Here is a 20,486-nt window from a genome sequence, read left to right as displayed (position 1 = left end):
CTGCTTGCTTTATTTAGGGGTAGGGACAAGGGGGAGGTGAACTGATGAAGGACTGGTTCGGAAGCCAGGCAGAGGTGGGGAAGAGGCAGAAACCCCCCTCTTCTCAGAGGGTTGGACCTGTTATCCTTACTGAGGTTCAGGATATATAGGATATACTCCAACTCTAAACCCTGTGACCAGGGGGAGGGGAAGGGGAGAAGGATGGGCTAGTAGCGCGAGAGGCGACACATGTCACACTGGCAGGCCCTGGCCGTGAAGATCTCCAGCTCCTCCTTCCGGTTCCCCCCACAATGCAGCTGTACCTTCACCTGTAGGAGAGGTGGGTGTCTGTTCCAGGCTCCTTTCTTAGGCCATCTTAGATCCCTGCCTCCTCTGTCTCTGCAACCCCAATGAGCCACTGCCGAGCTCAGCCCCCTCACCTTCCTCAGGCTGCTGATGGTACAGCACTGAGACACGGAGGTGATGTTATGTCGATAACCACTGGCCACCAGCACGGAGTACCGGGAAGGGAAGGCGCTGGACTCGCAGTGGCCCACACAGGCCTGTGCCACATGGGAGCCCTGGCAGGTGCCTTGGCGGTCACTTCGCACCGTCACGTTGAAGGCTAGGAGACAGGGGAGTGGTAAATGGTGCCTTGGCGAAGGCTTGCCCAGCACCTGCCGCCTGAGCCTCACTGGGTCCCTCAAGGGTGCTGCCTGCCCCGCCTTGGTCCAATCCATCTGCTCTTTGCTTCCACCCAGCTCTCTGCTCCCAGAGTCACTTACGGTGCAAGTAGCAGCCTGGGATGGCAGCCTGTCGACTCTGGCCTTCAGTGACCGCCAGGAGCAGCAGGCAGAGGAGCAGGGTTTGGGGGGACGCCATGGGCATCTGAAACACAGAGGGTGGGTAGATGTTTCTAGGTGGGTGTGCAGGTGTGGGGGAGGAGTTCTTTACATGCTGCATGCCTCTGGGTGAATGAGCCAGGGCTAGGCTGGTCTGTCTGGGGTGAGGCATGCCTCAGGGGCCTGTCTTTCCCTTGGGTGTGCCTTTGGGTGTATGTGTATGTGCATGTATGTGTGTACCCGTCCTCTCTGGATGGGTGTGAGTGTGAGCAGCTGTCCCAGTGTGACTCGCATGTCAGCCCACAGCAGTGATTCTCCCCAGGAATCTCCTCTACCATCTGGAGCACAAACCTCCGCCTCCCTCCACCTGCCCCATCTGGGCCTGCAGGACCCTTAGCTGGAGCCCCCAGGCCCTCCCCGGGCTCTTGCTGCCTCAGTGAGCTCACCGCTTCTGAATGGATCGTTGAATGGCTCCTCTTGCCTCCTGCTGGTCTCCTGACGGTGCTGGCTCTCCGAGTTTTTATTCGCCATCATCCTGGAGCCACGCCTTCTTGGAGATCAGCTTTCAGGCCTGCCTCTCTTCTGCCCGAAGCCTCACAGCAAAACCACCTGGGAGATCCTGCTCTTCTCTGAGGTGTGGTCCTCAGAGGGTGGTTTCTGCTTTCCAGCTGTCCTATGGCTGCCTGTGGCCCAGGGCTGGGGAAGTGAGGTGTACAGAGAAGGCCAGGACCTGGCAGAGGGGGCAGTGTGTGTGCGCTTGGGGAGAGAGGGCTCTGGACTGGGCTGAGTTGTGGCCACCTGGGTTCTCTTCTTTGCTGTGTGACCTCAGGCAGGACACTACTGTTTAGGGCTTTGCCAGCCCAACCTTAAAGTGATTAAACTCAGCCCTGCCTATCTCTTTTACCCACTGCAAAGGTAAGGATGGAGAGAGATTCTTACGGACAAGGAGGTGAAAGCGTCTCACTGATGATATCAGTGGGGATATCCCGAGAGGTGCTTCATGGCAGAGCCAGAGGAGAGTGGGGCATGGGGTTCTAAGTTCGTTTCAGAGCTTCACTTTCACTGTCAAGTGGATGACTTCTCATTCTGGGGGTCAGCTGCAGCGTGGGGCTCCCCCTAGTTCCTGGAATAACAGGGACCTGACACCTGGAAGAGCCTGAAGCCATCAACCCCAGCAGATCCAATCATTTAGTCCAGCCCTGGCTCTGGTGTTGCAGGTGGAGGCAACTAAGGTTCAGAGAAGGAAATTTACTGAAGGTCACACAGCTAGTTCATGGCAGGGCTGATTTGGAACCCAAATCTGCTGTTCATGCATGGTGCTAAATTATACCTGGGGTGAGAATGTGGCAAGTTAGAAAAAGACCCCTCTCATCAGCGAGAGCCACAGGGGCTGGGCAAGGGAGAAATGAGAAGGAAGCCAGTGCTAACTCTGGCCCTGCACACCCCAGGGCTACAGGCTCACTGACCTGCTCAGAGAAGCAGAGCCAACCACACAGACAGCCAGAGCTGGAAGGCACTTGAGAGCTCATCAAATCCTACCCTTTCATTTTCCAGATGAGAAAATAAGAACCAGAAAGGAAAGTGACTTTGCCAAGGGTTCATTGTAAGCTTGGAAGTCAGAATGGCACTACTCAGATCTCCAGACTCTGGAGCTGAGCCTTTGGACAGCTTTGTAAAGCAGGCTGTGTTTGGGACAGGAGGGCAAAGGCGTAAACACAACTTGTCCCTAGTCCTCCAGTCCTCACGCAGAGTGACTTCCCCTTCAGCCCTTCTCCCCTCAGGTCCCAGGCCCTTCAGTAGCCCACCTCATCTGTCCTCCCCACCTAGGGAAAGGTATCAGAACAAGGGGTCTCCAAGAGACCCCTTTAGCAGTCCAGCCCTAACTTTTCCATTTACCATGAGACACTTCCAGCATGACAGATAATCAGCTCTGTTCAAAGAGTAGGAGTGACAAGCGCTTATTACCTTACAAAGTGGCCTATTCTAATGCTGGTCATCTCTGCAGTTAAAAAATGCCTCTAACCTACACTAACTTCAAGTTAATCCAGTAAACTGCTCTGCATTACTGTCAAAAGCCAAAGGAGTAGCTAGATGAGAAGAATTTATCTACGAAGAGACTGTATTTTGGGGCCAAATGGGGTGAACTGACAAGACATGATTTCTTGAGGGGCAGCAGGTCTCAGGACACGGACATTCTCTAACCCGGCCAGGAGAGTTGAAGATTTGAGGTCAGGTACAGACTCCACCTACCCAAAGTGTTCTGTTAACAACTGGATCCCTGTATCTTGAGAAAAAGATAAGAGTTTGCTCTCTCTCTACTCCCACTAAAATTCAGTGATTAAGTCTTCATAAATAATTTATTGTCATTAGAAATCAAAGTGCTAGAGATGAAAGACCCAACTGGCCCATTGGGCAGTAAAATTCTCAGACTAGAGCATTTTAGAAACTTACATTCTTAGTGATTTAAATTGGGTGAGGACACTCCTTTGTAAAGAGGCAAATGACAGGACAAACCCACAAGAAGACTCAGGGAGTCTGGGGCTTTGGTTCTCCATGACTGGAGCGTCAGAAGCAGAGAGCGGAGTGGGAAGGGTCACTGCCCCTCCCACTACTGCATTTAGGAGGCTCACTGGCTGCTCTTTCTGAAGAAATACCTAAACGGGAAGAGAGAGCTGCAGAAGGAGAGCAGAGCAGGTTGAGACTCCAGAGGTCCAGTTCCCCTCTCCCAGGTCCCATTAGGGCTCTATTATTAGCTAGGGCATTTCTGCTCTGAGACCACTGATTGGAAATTCAAGTCTGAAACAGCATTTGAAAAGGTACCCAAGTTAAATTATACTCTGGAAGTATAAATAAAGAACAACAGCAATGGGATGGCTGAGCTCTAGACACATGAAGGGATTTGTTTTGTACTCTGCAAAAAGGACTCTGAAGACAGAGCCTAGGTTCAGAGAGAAGAATGGAACTGTTTTAGTAACAAAATCAACTGAATAACCCAAACACAATAAGAATAGTTGTTGTCCAAGTAACATTTGGGATATCAGATTCAATGCTGGGCACATCAGGGTGGGGTAGGTTAGTTAGGACCCTAAAGCTCTATCTCATTTCCATCATTTGTTCTGCACAAAATAGTGATTTATAAGGGTAATCCGCTTTCTTTTCTAGTCTTCTTTCCTTGAGAGATTCAATGGGGCTAAGTTTAATGGCAGGAGAGAAGTCTGTCTTACGTCAGAAACCCGAAGAAGCCACTGGTTCCCAGCTCTGTGGGTCCCTCAGCTGGAGGTGGATTGTTTTGCTGCGATGGTGGGATACTCTTCCCTACCAGGCTGTCCTCCCACTTAGAATCTGCAAGGGAAACACTCAGGCAGGGAAAGGGCTACTTGTATGTGAGCAGGAGAAGGCAGGACACTGAGCATAAGCCAAGGGCAGCCTCAAACCAGGATAAGTGAAGCCAGGGGCATTGTTGGCTCTGATCTTCTCAATTTCATCCCAGCTCAGTAAGAGGCTATTCTGACCTTGGAGTATTTTCAAAGTCAGGTCGAGATTTTTTACACTGCTCAAATCCTAGACACCTACCGTGGCTGGTGTGTCTACACGTGGACTGACAACTTGTTGGAGAACTCACTTTGCTCATGTGCCTGCATCTGTGATAACTGCATCCATACTGAATTCTCATGCTGAGTGAAAGATCAGCAAGCCAAAAGGGTGACACCTTGACATGCATTCCCAGCCCCTGCCAAGCACCATCTGCACCTTCCATATTAACACTAATGCCCTAAAGAGAAGAGGAGGAGAGACAGCTTCCTAGATTGTTCTCTGGGATAGAAAAGCAAAGCATATCCCTCCCAACTTTTCTGTAAAACTTACATGGAATGTTCTGAAACTGTGGGACCACTAGTTTTGCTATCAGAAGCACAAGAAGAACATGCATTGCCTCTTTCACTCCATTTGGGAACTGCTGCTGCTGCTGCTAAGTCGCTTCAGTCGTGTCCGACTCTGTGCGACCCCAGAGATGGCAGTCCACCACGCTCTGCCGTCCGTGGGATTCTACTGCAGGGGCTCCTATTACCCAAGAGCATGCCCCCAGACTGAATGAACAAGCACCTCCAAGGGAGCAAGGCACATCGCCCACTGAGTGTGCCCAGACTCAAAGAGCTTTGTGCTGCTTTGCTCATCAGGGGACTAAAGAGGACAGGATGCTTACTAGAGGAGACCAGAACCTACCCTGGTCCTGGACATCGGTGACATCAAATGCTGGGGTCTTCTGGCATTCTTGCTGGGTTTTTCTTTCTCTGTTCTGATTAAAAGACCAAGAAAAGTCTCAAACTTTACTCTTTTCCAGCTTGGGGGTCTGAATGCTATTTGCTGGTGAAGAGATTTCACATCAGTGCTGGGGTCTGGCTCCCGACTGCCCAGGCAGGTTCTATTTTTCTGTCCTTTTCCCATATCAGCTTCCCAAACACTGTCCTTCTAAAATCATAATGTTTAACAGACAAGAACAAACCAAGCTGGGTGTACCTTACCATTCCATGTTTCTGAGTACCAGCTATTGCCAAGGACAGAATTTCAAGTTTTCAGAAATCAGGAGGACATTTATTTTACCTTGGAGAAAAGTATAATCTATGTGGTAAAACTGACATATAAACTAAGTACTATAAGTCAGTGTGATAAGACTACCCTATCAGTCTACATAGAGTACTGCGGTTGCTGAGAAGGATGTGAAGAGAGTGGGTAGTGGTTAGACAAGGAAGACTTCACAGGGGAAGTGTTATTTAAGTGGGGCCTCAATGGACAGCATCAAGGAGTCAAAGAGAGCAGGGCATTCCAGACAAGGACATGATGTACAAGGGCACATTGCCCTTAACATGTAAATATGATCAATGTGGCTAGAGCCAGCAGAAACATGACTGTGGCATAAGCAGCCAGCACACTACAACACAATCTTATTTCTCCCTGTGCTACTGCCCTATAGACCTTCCTTTGTACTTTGAAGAGGACACTCTATAGCCTGGTTCCAAGCCTATAATATTCTCTGAGACACCTAGATAGTCAGAAACATGGTTTATATATTTCTTTTTGGGAATCACTGCCAACTGGTCACTTCCCTCATTGAGGCAAAACCTGAGGCTTGACTACCCAGCAGTGCTGGGGAGTTCTTGAGCCATTTTGCTGGTGAAGAATTCTGTAGCAAGCGGCTGCCGACTGTTAGGGTGTATCAAGGGGGCAGAGGCACAGTGATGCCAGGAAAGGGAGGACAGGTCCTCCAAGCTAAGCATGAGCTGATATTGCTGGTAACCTTTTCCACAAGCCCTTAAATCTCAGACCACATGGGCAGCCACCTAAGTCATACTCCTATAAAAGTGAAAAGATCTCTTGGGCAGAAGGAGACTACCTCTCTCTTCTTCTATATAGGGTGGAGGGGAAACTAGAGGCCCTAGATATGATTTCTAGCTTGAGGGAAACTACGGTTTGCAATTTAAATCCTGCTGCATTGGCCCTAAGGAAAGCATCTACTAAGGCTGGAAGTGGGGACCAGAAGCGCAAAGGCCCTGGGGCAGAGGCACAGCCCATCTCTGAACCCGTGGAAATTTCCATGGTAAGAGAGCCTTCGTGCTCTCCTGAAATCTTGACAGAGGTTTCCTCAGGCAAATGTTGTAAGAGAGGAAAAACATTATAGCGTGAAATAAAACTTAGGGTACCATCCAGGACATCCAGCCACAATAATACCCTGAAAACCTGATGCAAAGCTGTCCCCTGTACCTTCAGGGTCGCCTCTGCTTGGAAGTGCAGGTCAAGCAAGCAGAGGCGGAAAAGAAAGCTACATGCACAGCAGTCTATTTCCCTTCTGGATCATTCATCTGCTCTCTTCCATTTTTTTTCCTTTTACAGTCTGGATCTCTAGATCTGGGAGCTGAAGTAACAAAAGGAATGAGTCTGCCCTTCTTATCCATTCTCCCTAAACACCTCTGATGAAACAGAGACCTTATTCAGGTATGTGTTGTATTCTTCTAAGCTTTCCCTGCACAGGCTCCCTATGTGTATAGATGTGCACAATCCATACTGTGTTTCTACACCTTAACTTCCCCCAAAGGGGAGCGAAGATATTAAGCACCGGACCAAAGGAGCGTGTTCGATTCTTCCAGCTCTTAGTGACTTGCACTAAGAGTCACTGTGATCATGTTAATTTAAGAGACGTCTGCTCTCTGAGAACAGGGTCTACAATGAAGATCATTTGGGCTTTGAGTCAAAATCAATAAACATATTCCTTTTCTTTTTTCCTCAGAGTTTTTTTTCTAACCCAGTATCAGGTTGACAAGGTAATTATGTTGAGTTAAGAAACTGTGGGTTCTTGAGGGAGATGATGCGTCAGACTAAGAATAGGAAGGTACAAAGGGTAGAGAGTGAGGGAAGTGTTCCTTTAACAGTAACTATCTTGGTTGTATAAAGTGTCTTTGTTCTCCAGAGCTTCATGTCCTCTTCTTGTACTTTCTAAATTCTTCTTCCCTCTCAAAAGGATGAGAGTATAGAGGGAAACCACCTGCTAAGATCACTGCATGGGCCAGCTGGCCACGGGTATAACAACACGGCTCTGTACCCTGCTCCTGCCTACAAAGGCAGAGGTCTTCATCTTTAAGGGTTCACTCTACTCCAGCTAAATGGTAAACTCCTGGAAAAAAACTAGATTTTATATGTTTGTGTGCACTCCAGCACCTAACACAATGCCTGGCAAACAGGGGACAGAACTGTTTAGAAATGAAAATCAGTTTTCTGCTTAAAAATGTTTTAGGGAATTCCTGTGATCTTGAAGGTGGCTTTAAGACCTTTTAGGATGAAGCCTGTGCTGACCTCTCCAGTAGGTCACCAGAAGCACTGTACTCTTACACTCTTTCCACTTGGCCTAAGTGCTTGGCGCACCCTGAGCTACTCTGCGAACTCTCTCTCACACCCACTTGGTCTCAGTGAGGTTCTCCTTTGTGGTCCCTTTGCCCCCTGGGCTTCCTTTATTCCTGTTCATAGCACATTTATCATAAATTGTCTGCCCAGCTTTACACTTTCAGCACTTCTGGGGGAGAGTGTGCTTGCTAGTACTTGGCACACAGTAGATACTCAATAAATGTTTGCTGAATGAATGAATATGTAAATGTTTACTCAATAACTGATCATGTTTTGGATCCTGGGAAGGTGAGGGAGGTGAGCTAGGAAATAAAGGTCAGAGCTGCTTTGGAGCTATGGTGGAGAAGTAAGAAACGTCACAAATAACAGCTATTTCAAGGAAAAAGCGCATTATTTTAGGGACTATTATGGAAAAGAAGCCCTAAAATTGAGGAGTAGCAGATGTATGAATATCTAAATGGAGAACAGACCTCACAAAATGAATCAAGTATTATTGAGGCTGACCCATCATTGCTCTAAATGAAGTTTTCTTTTACCAGTATCCTGTGCTGATACAAACCTATTTTGTCTGTAAAAATTAGATGTTCCCAGACTCAGACTCCAGTGCAGATGAGGGCAAAAAGCTTTTGGAAAAAAAATTCTACACTGGATTTCACCTCAACTCAACAGACCTATTTTCTTTTTCGACTGCAGAGTATAAAAAAGCAGCTCTTTAAGCTAAGAGAAGGCTTTTTAACAAAAGGATTCATCGATGTGTGTATTATGCAGCTACATTTAGGACAGGCTGTGGCAAGGGTGGATGGCTGAAAGTTGTTCTGAAGACAGGGAAACCTGAGAATGAGTGCAGTGAATTCAGTCTGTACTTAGGACCAAGATGTGCTGATAATAGGAATCCTGACTCGTAACCAAACAGAAATAGCCAAGAGTCTTGAAGTCTCCATTTTGGTGCATACCCTCCTGGTTTCCATAGGGGGCTTCTTTTTGCTGAGCCCTTGACTGGAAGTCCCCATCTCGGCCCTAAAGTGGGAGGAAAAAAAGCCCAAGAAGCATTACTGGCAGCGGCAACATCCTCACATTCAAGCAAAAGTGTCCCAGATGAATATTTCAGCAGGTTGGCTATATTTATGCCACTCCTGGCCTGCAGAATAAATTGTGTGGCCAAATTCTCTTTGGGTGCTGCTTTAATTCACAGCAGAATCACAATTTGAGACACTTGGGGATCTAGGGGTTGAGAAAGGGAAAATGTGATTGACAGCAGGATTTTGAAATACTTGGTTGGGCATCAAAACACAGAGAAAGGGAAGACATGAGGCCCCTTCTCCGTGAAAAATTCAGTCAAACAGAACCAAGCAAAGCTTCATACCTCCAAGCACCCTCACATCCCACCTGTCTGGAGGAGGAATTTCCCGCCTCTTCACTGACACGTGCATTAGGACAGTGTAGGGGTCAGCTCCTGCGTGGCCCACCCTCACAGCCCCATACATCCCCACTGCCCTTCTATGTCTTGGTGCCCACATAATACCAGGAAAAGGACACTTGCTTTCTGTGAACCTGAGTTGAAAGCACTTTGGCTTGGGGAGCAAACCACACCTTGGATTATTCCAGCATCTCTCTGTGGGTGCTAATATGAAAAACTGAATTGTCTTACTGACTCATTCTGTCCTTGACAGAGAATCAAAAGAAGAAATAAGTAGCCCCTACAATAGTAACTTCAACATGTTAAGAGTTGTGCTCAACACTCCCCGTAATTTGCAGCACCTCAGCCAGTAATTGAGGCATACCCTCTTACAGACATCTATGTTTCGACCTGTACTACCTCTTAAGGTAGAGTTCCAAAAGCTGCACAGGCTCCGCAAGCAGCAGACACAACCACCCACACCTGCTGGAAAACTGAGAGCAGGCACAAAAATATACTACTCACTGCATGAAACAAGGTTATATTTTATTCGTTCTCACTCTTTTGAGGCTTTCTCTATGTTCATGTATGATACTGTGGGACTTCATATCTTATGCCTTCTGAGTGTCTTTTTTCTTTCTGTTTTTTGGCTGCACTGCTCGGCTTGTTGTTGTTTAGTTGCTCAGTCCTGTCCAACTCTTTGAGACCCCATGGACTGCAGCCTGCCAGCCTCCTCTATCCATGGGATTTCCCAGGCAAGAACATTGGAGTGGGTTGCCATTTCCTTCTTCAGGGGATCTTCCCGACCCAGGGATCAGACCTGAGTCTCCTGCATTGGCAAGCGGATTCTTTACCCCTGAGCCACCAAGATCTTAGTTCCCCAACCAGGGATGGAACCTGTGGCCCTTGCAGTGGAAGCTCAGAGTCCTAACCACTGGACCACCAGGGAATTCCCTCAGTCCTCACTGAGGATAATGAACAGAAAAATTCTACTTTGCTAAGGAAGTAGATTTGCAAATTATATTGCAAATACCAACTTGCTTCCTTCCCTTAGTCTACCCACCCGAATAAGCAGCTATGAATGAAGCCCTGAGACAGAGAGTGACTCACCCCAACAGAGGGCAAGGCCTAGCTAGAATGCAGGGTTTAGTGCCTCACTCAACACCACTGACCTGTCCAGCCCTGGCCTGGCTGGGGAGCTGGGCACTTCTCCGCGTTTTCGTTTCTTCAGCACGGCTTCTGCTGTTTTCCTCTCTGCCAGGACCTTCAGAGAGGAACCAGATTCCTGAGACTTTTCCTTTTCCAGAGTTGTTCACATGAGGGCACAGTGAAGAGAACTGCCCATCTATAAATTGCCAAAGGCAGCTTTTAACATCAGCTTTGTAAGTAAGGATAGACAAAGTCTCAGAAATCTAGCCAAGAAGATAAAAAATTCTCAAGTATACAATCCTTATTGGACCTGGGCAACAACCAAAGGGCAAAAGAGAGGAGTCAAGAGCAAAACATGAGATAATAAGAGGCAATAAAGGCAATTTTCATCTCCTAAACAAAAGGCAAACTTACCAACCCAAGAGGACTGCTGTTCATTGATTTTCCTACAATAGGAAATTTGAATATCATAATGAAGCAAGGCTGTTTCTTCATCGACTTCTTAGAACTGGTCCTAGATAAAACTTTGGTGTGTGCCCTTTTCCCTTTCACCTGGTTATCAGTTTTCCAAGAAATACTGTGTCTCCAAACTTTTTTCCTCCCTTATTTTATTGTCATCTACAAGTCATGTGGAGATGACGTGGTGAGAGATGACTTGACTCCATTGTGTCATCTAAAAAGTCTGACACAGATAATATTATAACAATAAGTCACTTAAAGGGGATGATCCCTATTATGAAAGAAAAAAAGTAGAACTTATGGCATCAGTGACAAATGAATTGAGGTATTTTGAGATAATGCCTTTGTACTTTTTTTTTCCAATCAAACTGGTAGATGTCTCCTTGTCCCTCTATTTGTAAAAATAACAATGGCCCCCAGAGATTAAAAATTGGGAGATATGTTTAAGATATTACTAAGTGAAAGTCATTAAATACTCTAAAATGGAAGGAATTATTTATATCATAGGTTATTTTTCATTGAGTTATTACCCTAAGTCATACTGTACTTTCCATTTCCCAGTACACATTTAATATTTTCAACAACTCAATGACTATTATTATTTTCACCATTTCACAAAGGAGGCATACAAAGACTGAGTAATTTATCTAAGGTCACACACTCCTAAGTGGCAAATCCACCAAGATTTGAACCAGGCAGTCTAGCTTGGAGGACATGCTCCTGACTTCTGCAGTGTCAGTGTGGGGGCTCAATCTGGCTATTTCACCACATTCAGCACTGCTAACCTATGGATGTTCAACTGCCCCCTTTTCCTTCTCCTCCACCTACACTTTCATCGTTCTACTTACCCGGTGACAGATTTTCATGAAAGCATTTCATCTCCACATACAGAGTGAAAACAAATGGATAAGGGACCAAGACAGCTTCCCCATGTTTGAACTTCAGATGGGACACTCTTTCCCATTTGCTTTTATCTGGGATGTGCTAAGGACTGAGGATGTAGCCAGTATGAATCCCTGAGTACTATTTTAGAGGAAAGACTCTGTCTCCTTTCCATGACCTACCCTCCAAACTGCACGGGTTTGCTGCTTCCACTTGAATCTACAGTGTGAATTGCAGCTCATTTCCCCCCAGGAAAGAAAGGATACAGGGAAATACAATAAAGTGTTCTGTAGCAAATGGCTGTAAATTATCCAGGTTTCCTAAGACCGCACGAATAGAATCCTGAAAAAAAAAATGTGAAATAACTTTAATACTAATTTCAGCCAGTCTATTAACTTACCTCTATCGCTGTTCTTCACGTACCCTATACTCTTTTAGAGTCCAACTACTTGCTGTTCCCTGAATATACCTTCCACTTCTCCACTTCTCTGCTCTGGCCTGAAATACCCTTTTAGTCCATCATCATATGACTAAATTCCACTTATTCTTTTATGGCACAACTCAAAAGCCATCTCCTCCACAAAATTTTCCCTAATTTCTCAAGTTGAATTAACTACAGGTCTCAAATTTCACAGTAGTTAGCCTCGGGCCTTCACTATATTCCATGCATCTTTTTCCCCCTTCTGTGCCTCCAGGCTTGTGAAATCTGAATTCCTTGACCAGAGACTGAACTCTGGCCCAGCAGTGAAAGTGCTGAGTCCTAACCACTGGATTGCCAGAGAATTCCCTCCATGTACATATTTTTATTTTCTTTACTAAGAAATCTTCTTGAAGGAGAATACATACCTGATTTGTCTTAGCATCCCTTCTCTACCATAGTGGATGAAGCATAACAGGTCCTCAACAAATAGATCCTGGATTTGTTGCTCAGTTCTGCTGGACTTTCTATGACCCTATGGACTGCAGCCCACCAGGCTCCTCTGTCCATGAAATTCTCCAGGCAAGAATACTGGAGTGGGTAGCCATTCCCTTCTCCAGGGGATCTTCTCAAGACAGGGATTGAACCCCATTACAGGCAGATTCTTTACCATCTGAGCCACCAGGAAAGCCCCAATGAATAATATTGGTATTTATTTATATGTACGTATTTTGCTTTAGTTTATGTCAAACCTTTTCTTCTACTGTCTTTAAATCTTAATTATTTAGTCTCTAATTAACCTATGCTTATTAGTATATGGGCAAAGAGTCTGATATGACTGAGCACTCACCACTACTCAAGAACCCTTTAAGATAAAAGATTTCTATTATCCTCATTTTACCGCTGAGGAAACTAAGACAGAGAGAGGTACAGTGATTTATGGAAGGCTACACAGCTAGTAATGATGGAGTTAAGACACAAACCCAGGCAGTGGGGCTCCAGAGCTTACACTCCTAACCATTAGACTAAACTGCTTATCAATATATGTTTTCTAAGTGAATGACAAAGGATAACTTCTGCTTCAAAACTAATGAAAGTAAAAAAAAAAAGAACATATAAAAAGCACTTCAAAAAGTTTTAGGGAATTCCCTGGTGGTCCAGTGGCTAAGACTCCACACTCCCATTGCAGGAGGCCTGGTTTTGATCCCTGGTCAGGGAACTAGATTCTGCATGCTGCAACAAAGAGTTCGCATGCTGCGACAAAGACTGAAGATCCTGCAACTAAGACCCGTGCAGTCAAATAAATCAATAAATGTTTAAAAAACACACAACATTTTTATATGATTATAAATGCATATAAGTGTTCTCTAGCTACCATTAGATGAACTATTGTGCAGCAAGAACCGCATACATCTATTTCTAATCCTCACTACAATCCTGAAAACTGATATTATTTATCAATCTTACTGACAGGTAAGGAAACAGACTCAGATAAGGAAGACAAATTTCCCAAAAGTTGTACTGTGAAGGCAGAACTAGAGTTCAAATCCAGGTTTCATTGGTTCTAAAAACTATGTTTGCAATACTTTACTGCCTTGAGCTTTTCTCTGCCCATATTAAGTGAAGCAAAGTGAAATAAATTTTGCTCTACTCATAATTAAAATAAGCAGAAAACTGTCATGGTCCTATGTTAAAATAATTGCTATTTATAATGATGCCTCTGAGGTCCTCAAAGATCTTACTGTATTTTTCAACACATAGCTAAAGAGTACCTTTAAGGCTTTGACTCAACTTTTTGGTTTTACAGTTTTGCATTTGTATATGTAATTATATTCAAATTCTTTGAAATGTGGCAGCATATGTCTTTATAAATTACAACAGTCATAGAGCACTCAGTCATGAAGTTAGAAAAGAATACACTAGTTTAAAACTCTCATATTATGAATGAGGCAAATAAGACCCAGAGAGAGAAGTGATTTGCTAAGGCTCACACATTTCTTAGTGGTTCAGCCAGGACTAGAAACTGCGGCCAGCCCCCAGAACTCTAATTCCTTGTCCAGTGCTTTCACCAGTTTACAAATTTGTCCACCGTCTTTGTCTTCTTCTTGTGGGAGAATTTAAAGCCATTAGAGTTGGGTAGTAAAGGAATGAAAATGAAGTGGAAATACAGCAAATGCAAATGTTTCCAATTAAAATGAAGACACAGCAGCCTTGTCTGTGTATTTACAGTTGAGTTTCCTGAACGTCAAGTACCAGGCAGTGGTTGGGATGGTGAGGTTTCCCAGAGCCCTGGAAGGCAGTCCTCCGGATGCTTTCTCTATGCCAGCCGCCACAAAAGACAGCTGCCCATGGCTGGGAACTCTAGTGGAAACAAAATCACTCTTAGCCTCAAAGGTGCTGACACTTCAACTAGGAAAATTGAGAAAGAGTATAGGCTTTAATTTCCCTGGAAAAACAGTAACCTTTCTCTGCAGAGGAAATGTGGCAGGGAGAAGTCGAGTAATCAAGCGGAGATTGTGACTCAGTTTGTAGGAAACAACTAAAACCTAAATAGGGATGCATCCTCAGCTTAAAAAACAACATTCCCAGAAGTTGTCTGCTTCTTTCCCTACCTCCAGCTCCTGGACGATGACTTCCTTGTTTTCTACCTCTTCCCCTCTAGAAGGTAAACAGACAAGAAGTAAATGAGCCAAGAAGAAAAGCTCTGGAGACAACAGACTCTAGTAAAAATGACATTTCCAATGAGCTAAGGGAACATAACTAAATAACAATTGTGTGTGCTGACCCAGTGCTCAAGGGAAGAAGAGCTCACTAGGTGGTGCAGACTGAAAGCTGGTACAGGCTGTACCAGAGTATCTTCTCCATGCCCTGCCGGGACCCGACATTGCCACCGTTAAGGTTAATAATTGTTTAGACCAGTAGTACAAGTGCAATCTGCGGACCTCCGGGGGTCCTCAAGACCCTTTCAAGGAGTCTCCAAGGGCAAAATTAGTTTCATAATAATACTAAGATATTATTTGCCTTTTTCACTATATTGACATTTGTATCATAGTGCAAAATCTGTGGTGGTCAAAATGCTGGTGCTTTAGCACAGATCTAGTCAGTTGCACTAAACTGTACTAGCAATTGTAGCCATCTTTGCAACCACACAGGAAAAAAAATTCAATTCCATTTAATATGTTAGAGGAAGAAGTAAGGCCTTAATAATTCTATAAATCTCACCCCCCAAATAATGGATTTTAATATATTCTGTGATAAAACAGGAAGTATGGATAAAGTGTTTCTGCGGCATACCAGAAGATGATGGTTCTCTTGAGAAGTGCCTGCACAACTGTTTAGGTTGCAAACTGAACCACATGCTTTTTCATATTTTATTTGACTGGTCAGCTGACAGATAAACAATGGTGCTTATTCAGACTTGGGAATGTGACAGACATTTTCTCAAAAGCGAACAGTGAGCTTATCAATAAAACTGACAGTATTTGTTGTTAAGGATAAATTTTTGGATTTCAAGTAAAATTTTGAATTTTGGAAAACTTTTATCCACCACTGTAGGGTTGACAACTTCCAAATACTTGGGCATTTTTCTGATAAGATTGGTAGTGATATTAGCAAATATGTTTTTTGATACTGTATAATGAAGCGTGTTGACATTTGAACAATCTGCAAGTGAAACAATATTTTCCAAGCGACCATAGAAACACTTCAGGTTACAAAATCATTCTAGGTAAAAGATCAGCTTTCAAAGAACAAGATAGACCAATGGATTTTCATGTTGCAGAGATCAGAAAGTACAGTGATATAATTTCAGATTCCACATTGCAACTAACCTTTAAAAAACTACTATATTTTTAAAAAATGAAACTGAGTTTCCTGGTTGTCTAGTGGTTAGGACTCGGCACTTTTACTACTGTGGCGTGAGAGATCCCACAAGTTGTGCTGTGCAGCCAAAAAAAAAAAAACAATTTTTTTAATTTAAAAAAATAATAAAAATTTAAAAAGAAACAAAATAAACAACTGTTATTTGTCAAGTTTTGACACAGGGCCAAGGAAGATTATCCACAATGATCTGAGAAGACTATTAATATATTCCTACCTTTCCCTACTACAAACATTTGTTGTTCAGTTGATCAGAAGTGTCCAACTCTTTGCAACCCCATGGACTGCAGCATGCCGGCTTCCCTGTCCTTCACCATCTCCTGGAGTTTGCTCAAACCCATGTCCACAGAGTCAATGATGCCATCCAACCACCTCTGTTGCTCCTTCTCCTCCTGCCCTCAATCTTTCCCAGCATCGGGATCTTTTCCAATGAGTTGGCTCTTGACATCAGGTGGCCAAAGGATTAGAGCTTTGGCTTCAGCATCAGTCCTTCCAATAAATATTCAGAGTTGATTTCCTTTAGGATTAGTTTGACTAGTTTGATCTCCTTGCTGTCCAAGGGACTCTCAAGAGTCTTCTCCAGCACTGTGGTTTGAAAGCATCAATTCTTCGGTGCTCAGCCTTCTCTGTGGTCCAACTCTCACATCTATACATGACTACTGGAAAAACCATACCTTTGACTACATGGACCTTTGTTGGCAAATATATGTAATGCTACATATATATGTACAGCTGAGTTTTTCATGTAATTCAACCAAAAGAAAAAACTCACGACAGATTAAATGTAAAAGCAAATACAATAATCTAGCAGTTTTTTTATTAAGCCAGACATTAATGAGATTTGCAGAAATTTAATGTGATGTCAATCCTCCCATTAATTTTTGCTTTAGAAAATATGGTTTAGTTACAAAGTTGTGTTTGACTCTTTTGCCACTCCATGGACTGTAGCTTGCCAGGCTCCTCTGTCCATGGGATTCTCCAGGCAAAAATACTGGAGTATATAGTTATTTTTAATAAAAATATATTAAAACTTAATAGGTATATCATTATTTTAAAATTAATATTATACATTTAAAAGTTGTGCTAAAATACATATAACCTCAACTTTTCCATTTTAACTATTTTTAAGTATATAATTCAGTGGCATTAATTAATGGGTTGGCCAAAAATTTTGTTCAGGTTTTTCCATACAATATTACATTCAAAACCATGGCTTGCAGTCAGCCCTACCTTATTTCTAAAACTTATTTCCACAAACTGAAACATTGTGCTCTTTAAACAATAACTCCACATTCTTCCCTTTACCCAGCCTGTCTTTACGAGTTTTCCTATTTTAATATTTCATATAAGCAGAATCATACAAGATTTGCCCTGTTGTGACTGGCATATACCTAGGAATGAAACTGCTGGGTCATATGGTAATATGGTCATATGGTAAGGGCTTCCCTGGTGGCTCAGACGGTAAAGTGTCTGCCTGCAATGCAGGAGACCCAGGTTCAATCCCTGGGTCAGGAAGATCCTCTGGAGAAGGAAATGGCAACTCACTCCAGTATTCTTGCCTGGAAAATCTCATGGATGGAGCCTGGTTGGCTACAGTCCATGGAGTCGCAAAGAGTCGGACACCACTGAGCAACTTCATTTCTTCATGGTAATTTTAACTTTTTGAGGAACTGCTAAACCAGTTTCCATAGTATCTGCATCATTTTACATTCCCACCAGCAATGTATGAAAGTTCCCATTTCTCCACATCCTTGTCAACAACTGTTGTTTTGTTTTTTAATTATAGCTATCCTAGTAGGTGTGAAGTGGTATATCATCGCAATTTTGATTTGCATTTTCCTAGTGACTAAAGATATTGAGCATTTTTTCATGTGCTTACTGGCCATTTGTATATCTTCTTTAGAGAAATGTCTATTCAAGTCCTTTGTCCATTTTCAATTGGATTGCTTATCTTTTTGTTGTTGAGTTGTAGTTCTTTATATATTCTGGATATTAAACTCTTATCAGATACATGATTTGCAAATATCTTTTCTCATCTGTGGTTTTCCTTTTCACTCTGTTAGTAGGGTTCTTAGACATATAAATTTTATAAAATCAACTAAGTGCAATTTATCTAATTTCTTTTGAGGCCTGTGTGTTTGGTGTTGTATTTAAGAAACCACTGCCAAATCCAAAGTCATAAAGATTTGCCCCTATGTTTTATTCTAAGAGTTTTAGGTTTAGCTCTAATTTCGTCTTTGATCCATTTTTAGTTAACTGTAGTATATTGTGTAAGATAAGGGTCCAACTTTATTCTTCGGCATGTGGATATCCAGTTTTCCCAGAACCATTTGTTAAAGAAACTCTTCTTTCCCATTGAATGCTCTTGGCATTCTAGTCAAAAATCAATTGACCATAGATGTTAGTGAGGTTTTATTTCTGGGCTCTCAATTCTATACTATTTATTGGTTATAGTCTGTCCTTATGCAGTACCACACTTTTTGATTACTTATAGTTTTGTAGGAAGTTTTTTAATTGGCAAGTATGAGTACTTCAAATCTGTTCTTTTCCAAGATTGTTTTGGCTATTTGGGATCCCTTGAAATTCCATATGAATTTTAGGTTGGGTTTGTACATTTGCAAAAAAAAGTGCCATTGGGATTTTGCTAGGGATTACATTGAATCTGCTGATTGCTTGAGTACTGTTTTCATCTTAACAATATGTATATTTGGCTGCACCATAGGGCATGCAGGATCTTATTAACAGTTCCCTAACCAGGGATCAAACCTCTGCCCCTAGCAGTGAAAGCACAGAGTCCCAATCACTGGATTGCCAGGGAATTCCCATCTTAACAATATTAAGTCTTCCAATCCATGAACACAGATATCTTTCTAATTAATTAATTAATTATTTTGGCCTCTCTGCATGGCTTGTGGAATCTTAAATTCCCTGACCAGGGATTAAATCCAGCTCTGACAGTGGAATTCTGGGTCCTAACCACTAGATCACCATGGAATTCCCATAGAGGTCTTTCTATTTAGGTCTCCTTTCTCTCAGAAATATTTTTTAGTTTTCAGTGTGCAAGTCTTGTACCTCATTGGTTGAATTTATTGCTAAGAATTTTTTTCTTTTTGATACTATTGTAAGAAAAATTGTTTTCTTAATTTTCTTTTCAGAAATTACTACTAGTTTACTGCTAGTGTATACAAATCAACTGATGTTGATTTAGTATAACTTTGCTGAATTCATTGATAAGGTTTAATAGTTTTTTGTTGGTTTGTGTGGATTTTTTAGGTTTTTCCACATATAAGATCATGCCAGGAATTCCCTGGCAGTCTAGTCGTTAGGACTCCATGCTTTCGCTGCCAAAAGCTCAAGTTCAATCCCTGGTTGTGGAATTAAGATCTCACAAGCCATGTGGTGCAGCCAAAAAAAAAAAAAAAAAAAAGATCACGTCATCTGCAAACAGAGATAGTTTCACTTCTTCCTTTCCATTATGTATGCATTTTTTTTTCTTGACTAATTGCTCTGGCTAGAGCTCTAGTACCATGATGAACAGAAGTGATGAAAGTGGGCATCCTTATCTTGTTCCTGATCTTAAGGAAAAAGATTAAGTTTTTCACCACTGAGTATGTTGTTAAACTGTGGTTTTTTCACATATAGACTTTATATTGAGGAAGCTCCCTTCTACTCCTAGTTTGAGTATTTTTATCATGAAACGGTGCTAGATTTGGTCAAATGTCTTTTCTGCATCCATTGAGAGGGTCATGCGGTATTTTTTCTCTTCTTTCTATTAATGTGGTGTATTATATTGATTGATTTTTGTATACTCAACTATCCTTGCATTCCTGGGGTAGTTTCAGGAATATAAACAATGCCAATCTTCTTATTAATTTTTTAAAATATGGCTATTTTAAATAAAGTGTTATAGTATTTTTAAATTAATAAGTAATTATTTGAAATTGTTCTTTTGATTTTATATGATAAATATTGACAGGTATGACTCATTTAATCAAAAACTCTTTGGAAGCCTCAATTTTAAGAGTGCAAAGGGGTCCTGAGATAATTTGAGAACCACTGCCCCAAAGGTATGCTATTACCAATTTAAAAGCTTATATGAATAATAAATATATAGAACATAAAATACCTAGAAAAGAGAGCTACAAGGTGCTGCTTCAGCCAGTCTCCTGGACTTGGTGAAGGCAGAGAAGGAATGACCTGTGGGAATGTATTAACCTGTGTTTGTAAAGGCTACCCTCCTAGTTTTAAAATTACCTGATGCTGTTGCCATATCTAATTTTGAATTTATACACGTTGGGTCCTGCATGAAGAAATCTCGTCTCTGGAAATGGGTAGGTGAAAGGTTTTAAACTCATTGCTTCCGAACAGTAACCTAAATAAAATAGAAGTTTTAAAGAATTACGAAAAAGCTAAATATGGTTCCTTATGTATGGAAATAAAGCCTGCCCAATCTGTAGCATCTCTTCATTAGTATAATGTCCAGTTCTCAGTATCACTGCCCATGTCCCAGGCTCACTTCTAATATTAATTACCTGGATCATTTCTCCACCTGCATGGGGAGGATATATGATATTCTGAGATAATCTTTATA

At 42.7% G+C, this 20,486-nt stretch overlaps 2 protein-coding genes across 3 annotated transcripts; both read right to left on the bottom strand.

The window, feature by feature from the left end:
- Window positions 1-2: 2 nt before the first annotated feature.
- Window positions 3-867, bottom strand: GPHA2 (glycoprotein hormone subunit alpha 2). Its single transcript, XM_005894078.2, has 3 exons — window positions 765-867; window positions 420-604; window positions 3-308 (listed from the first exon to the last, which is right to left on the bottom strand). The coding sequence occupies exons 1-3, from the start codon at window positions 865-867 to the stop codon at window positions 207-209; spliced, it is 390 nt and encodes a 129-aa protein (XP_005894140.1). The 3' UTR covers window positions 3-206.
- Window positions 868-3,208: 2,341 nt separating this feature from the next.
- MAJIN (membrane anchored junction protein) lies at window positions 3,209-20,250 on the bottom strand. Of its 2 annotated transcripts, XM_005894109.2 has the most exons (8): window positions 20,150-20,250; window positions 14,629-14,674; window positions 11,865-11,940; window positions 11,565-11,690; window positions 10,672-10,703; window positions 10,281-10,372; window positions 5,043-5,115; window positions 4,137-4,163 (listed from the first exon to the last, which is right to left on the bottom strand). In XM_005894109.2, exons 1-8 carry the CDS (start codon window positions 20,248-20,250, stop codon window positions 4,137-4,139), a joined length of 573 nt encoding a protein of 190 aa, XP_005894171.2. The 2 variants fall into 2 exon arrangements, with proteins under 2 accessions (XP_070216609.1, XP_005894171.2); XM_070360508.1 differs by lacking the exons at window positions 10,672-10,703; window positions 11,565-11,690; window positions 11,865-11,940 and adding exons at window positions 3,209-3,493; window positions 8,666-8,729 and having other exon boundaries at window positions 4,046-4,163.
- Between the last annotated feature and the right edge of the window lie 236 nt (window positions 20,251-20,486).

The sequence above is a fragment of the Bos mutus genome, chromosome 22 (assembly GCF_027580195.1).
Source record: "Bos mutus isolate GX-2022 chromosome 22, NWIPB_WYAK_1.1, whole genome shotgun sequence".
NCBI lineage: Eukaryota > Metazoa > Chordata > Mammalia > Artiodactyla > Bovidae > Bos > Bos mutus.
The sequence above is the reverse complement of the archived record's forward strand: the minus strand, read 5'-3'. Positions and strand labels throughout refer to the sequence as shown.

What these genes read in the sequence shown, in the direction of transcription:
- GPHA2 (XM_005894078.2), bottom strand. Translation starts at nt 867, where the DNA reads ATGCCCATGGCGTCCCCCCAAACCCTGCTCCTCTGCCTGCTGCTCCTG. An exon ending in CCCAGGCTGCTACTTGCACC is followed by an intron (nt 605 to 764) that starts GTAAGTGACTCT and finishes CCTGTCTCCTAG; the next exon opens with CCTTCAACGTGACGGTGCGA. An exon ending in CCATCAGCAGCCTGAGGAAG is followed by an intron (nt 309 to 419) that starts GTGAGGGGGCTG and finishes CCTCTCCTACAG; the next exon opens with GTGAAGGTACAGCTGCATTG.
- MAJIN (XM_005894109.2), bottom strand. Translation starts at nt 20,250, where the DNA reads ATGAGTTTAAAACCTTTCACCTACCCATTTCCAGAGACGAGATTTCTT. An exon ending in ACAGCAGTCCTCTTGGGTTG is followed by an intron (nt 10,373 to 10,671) that starts GTAAGTTTGCCT and finishes TCCTCTCTGAAG; the next exon opens with GTCCTGGCAGAGAGGAAAAC. An exon ending in CACCGATGTCCAGGACCAGG is followed by an intron (nt 4,164 to 5,042) that starts GTAGGTTCTGGT and finishes TTTCCCTTGCAG; the next exon opens with ATTCTAAGTGGGAGGACAGC.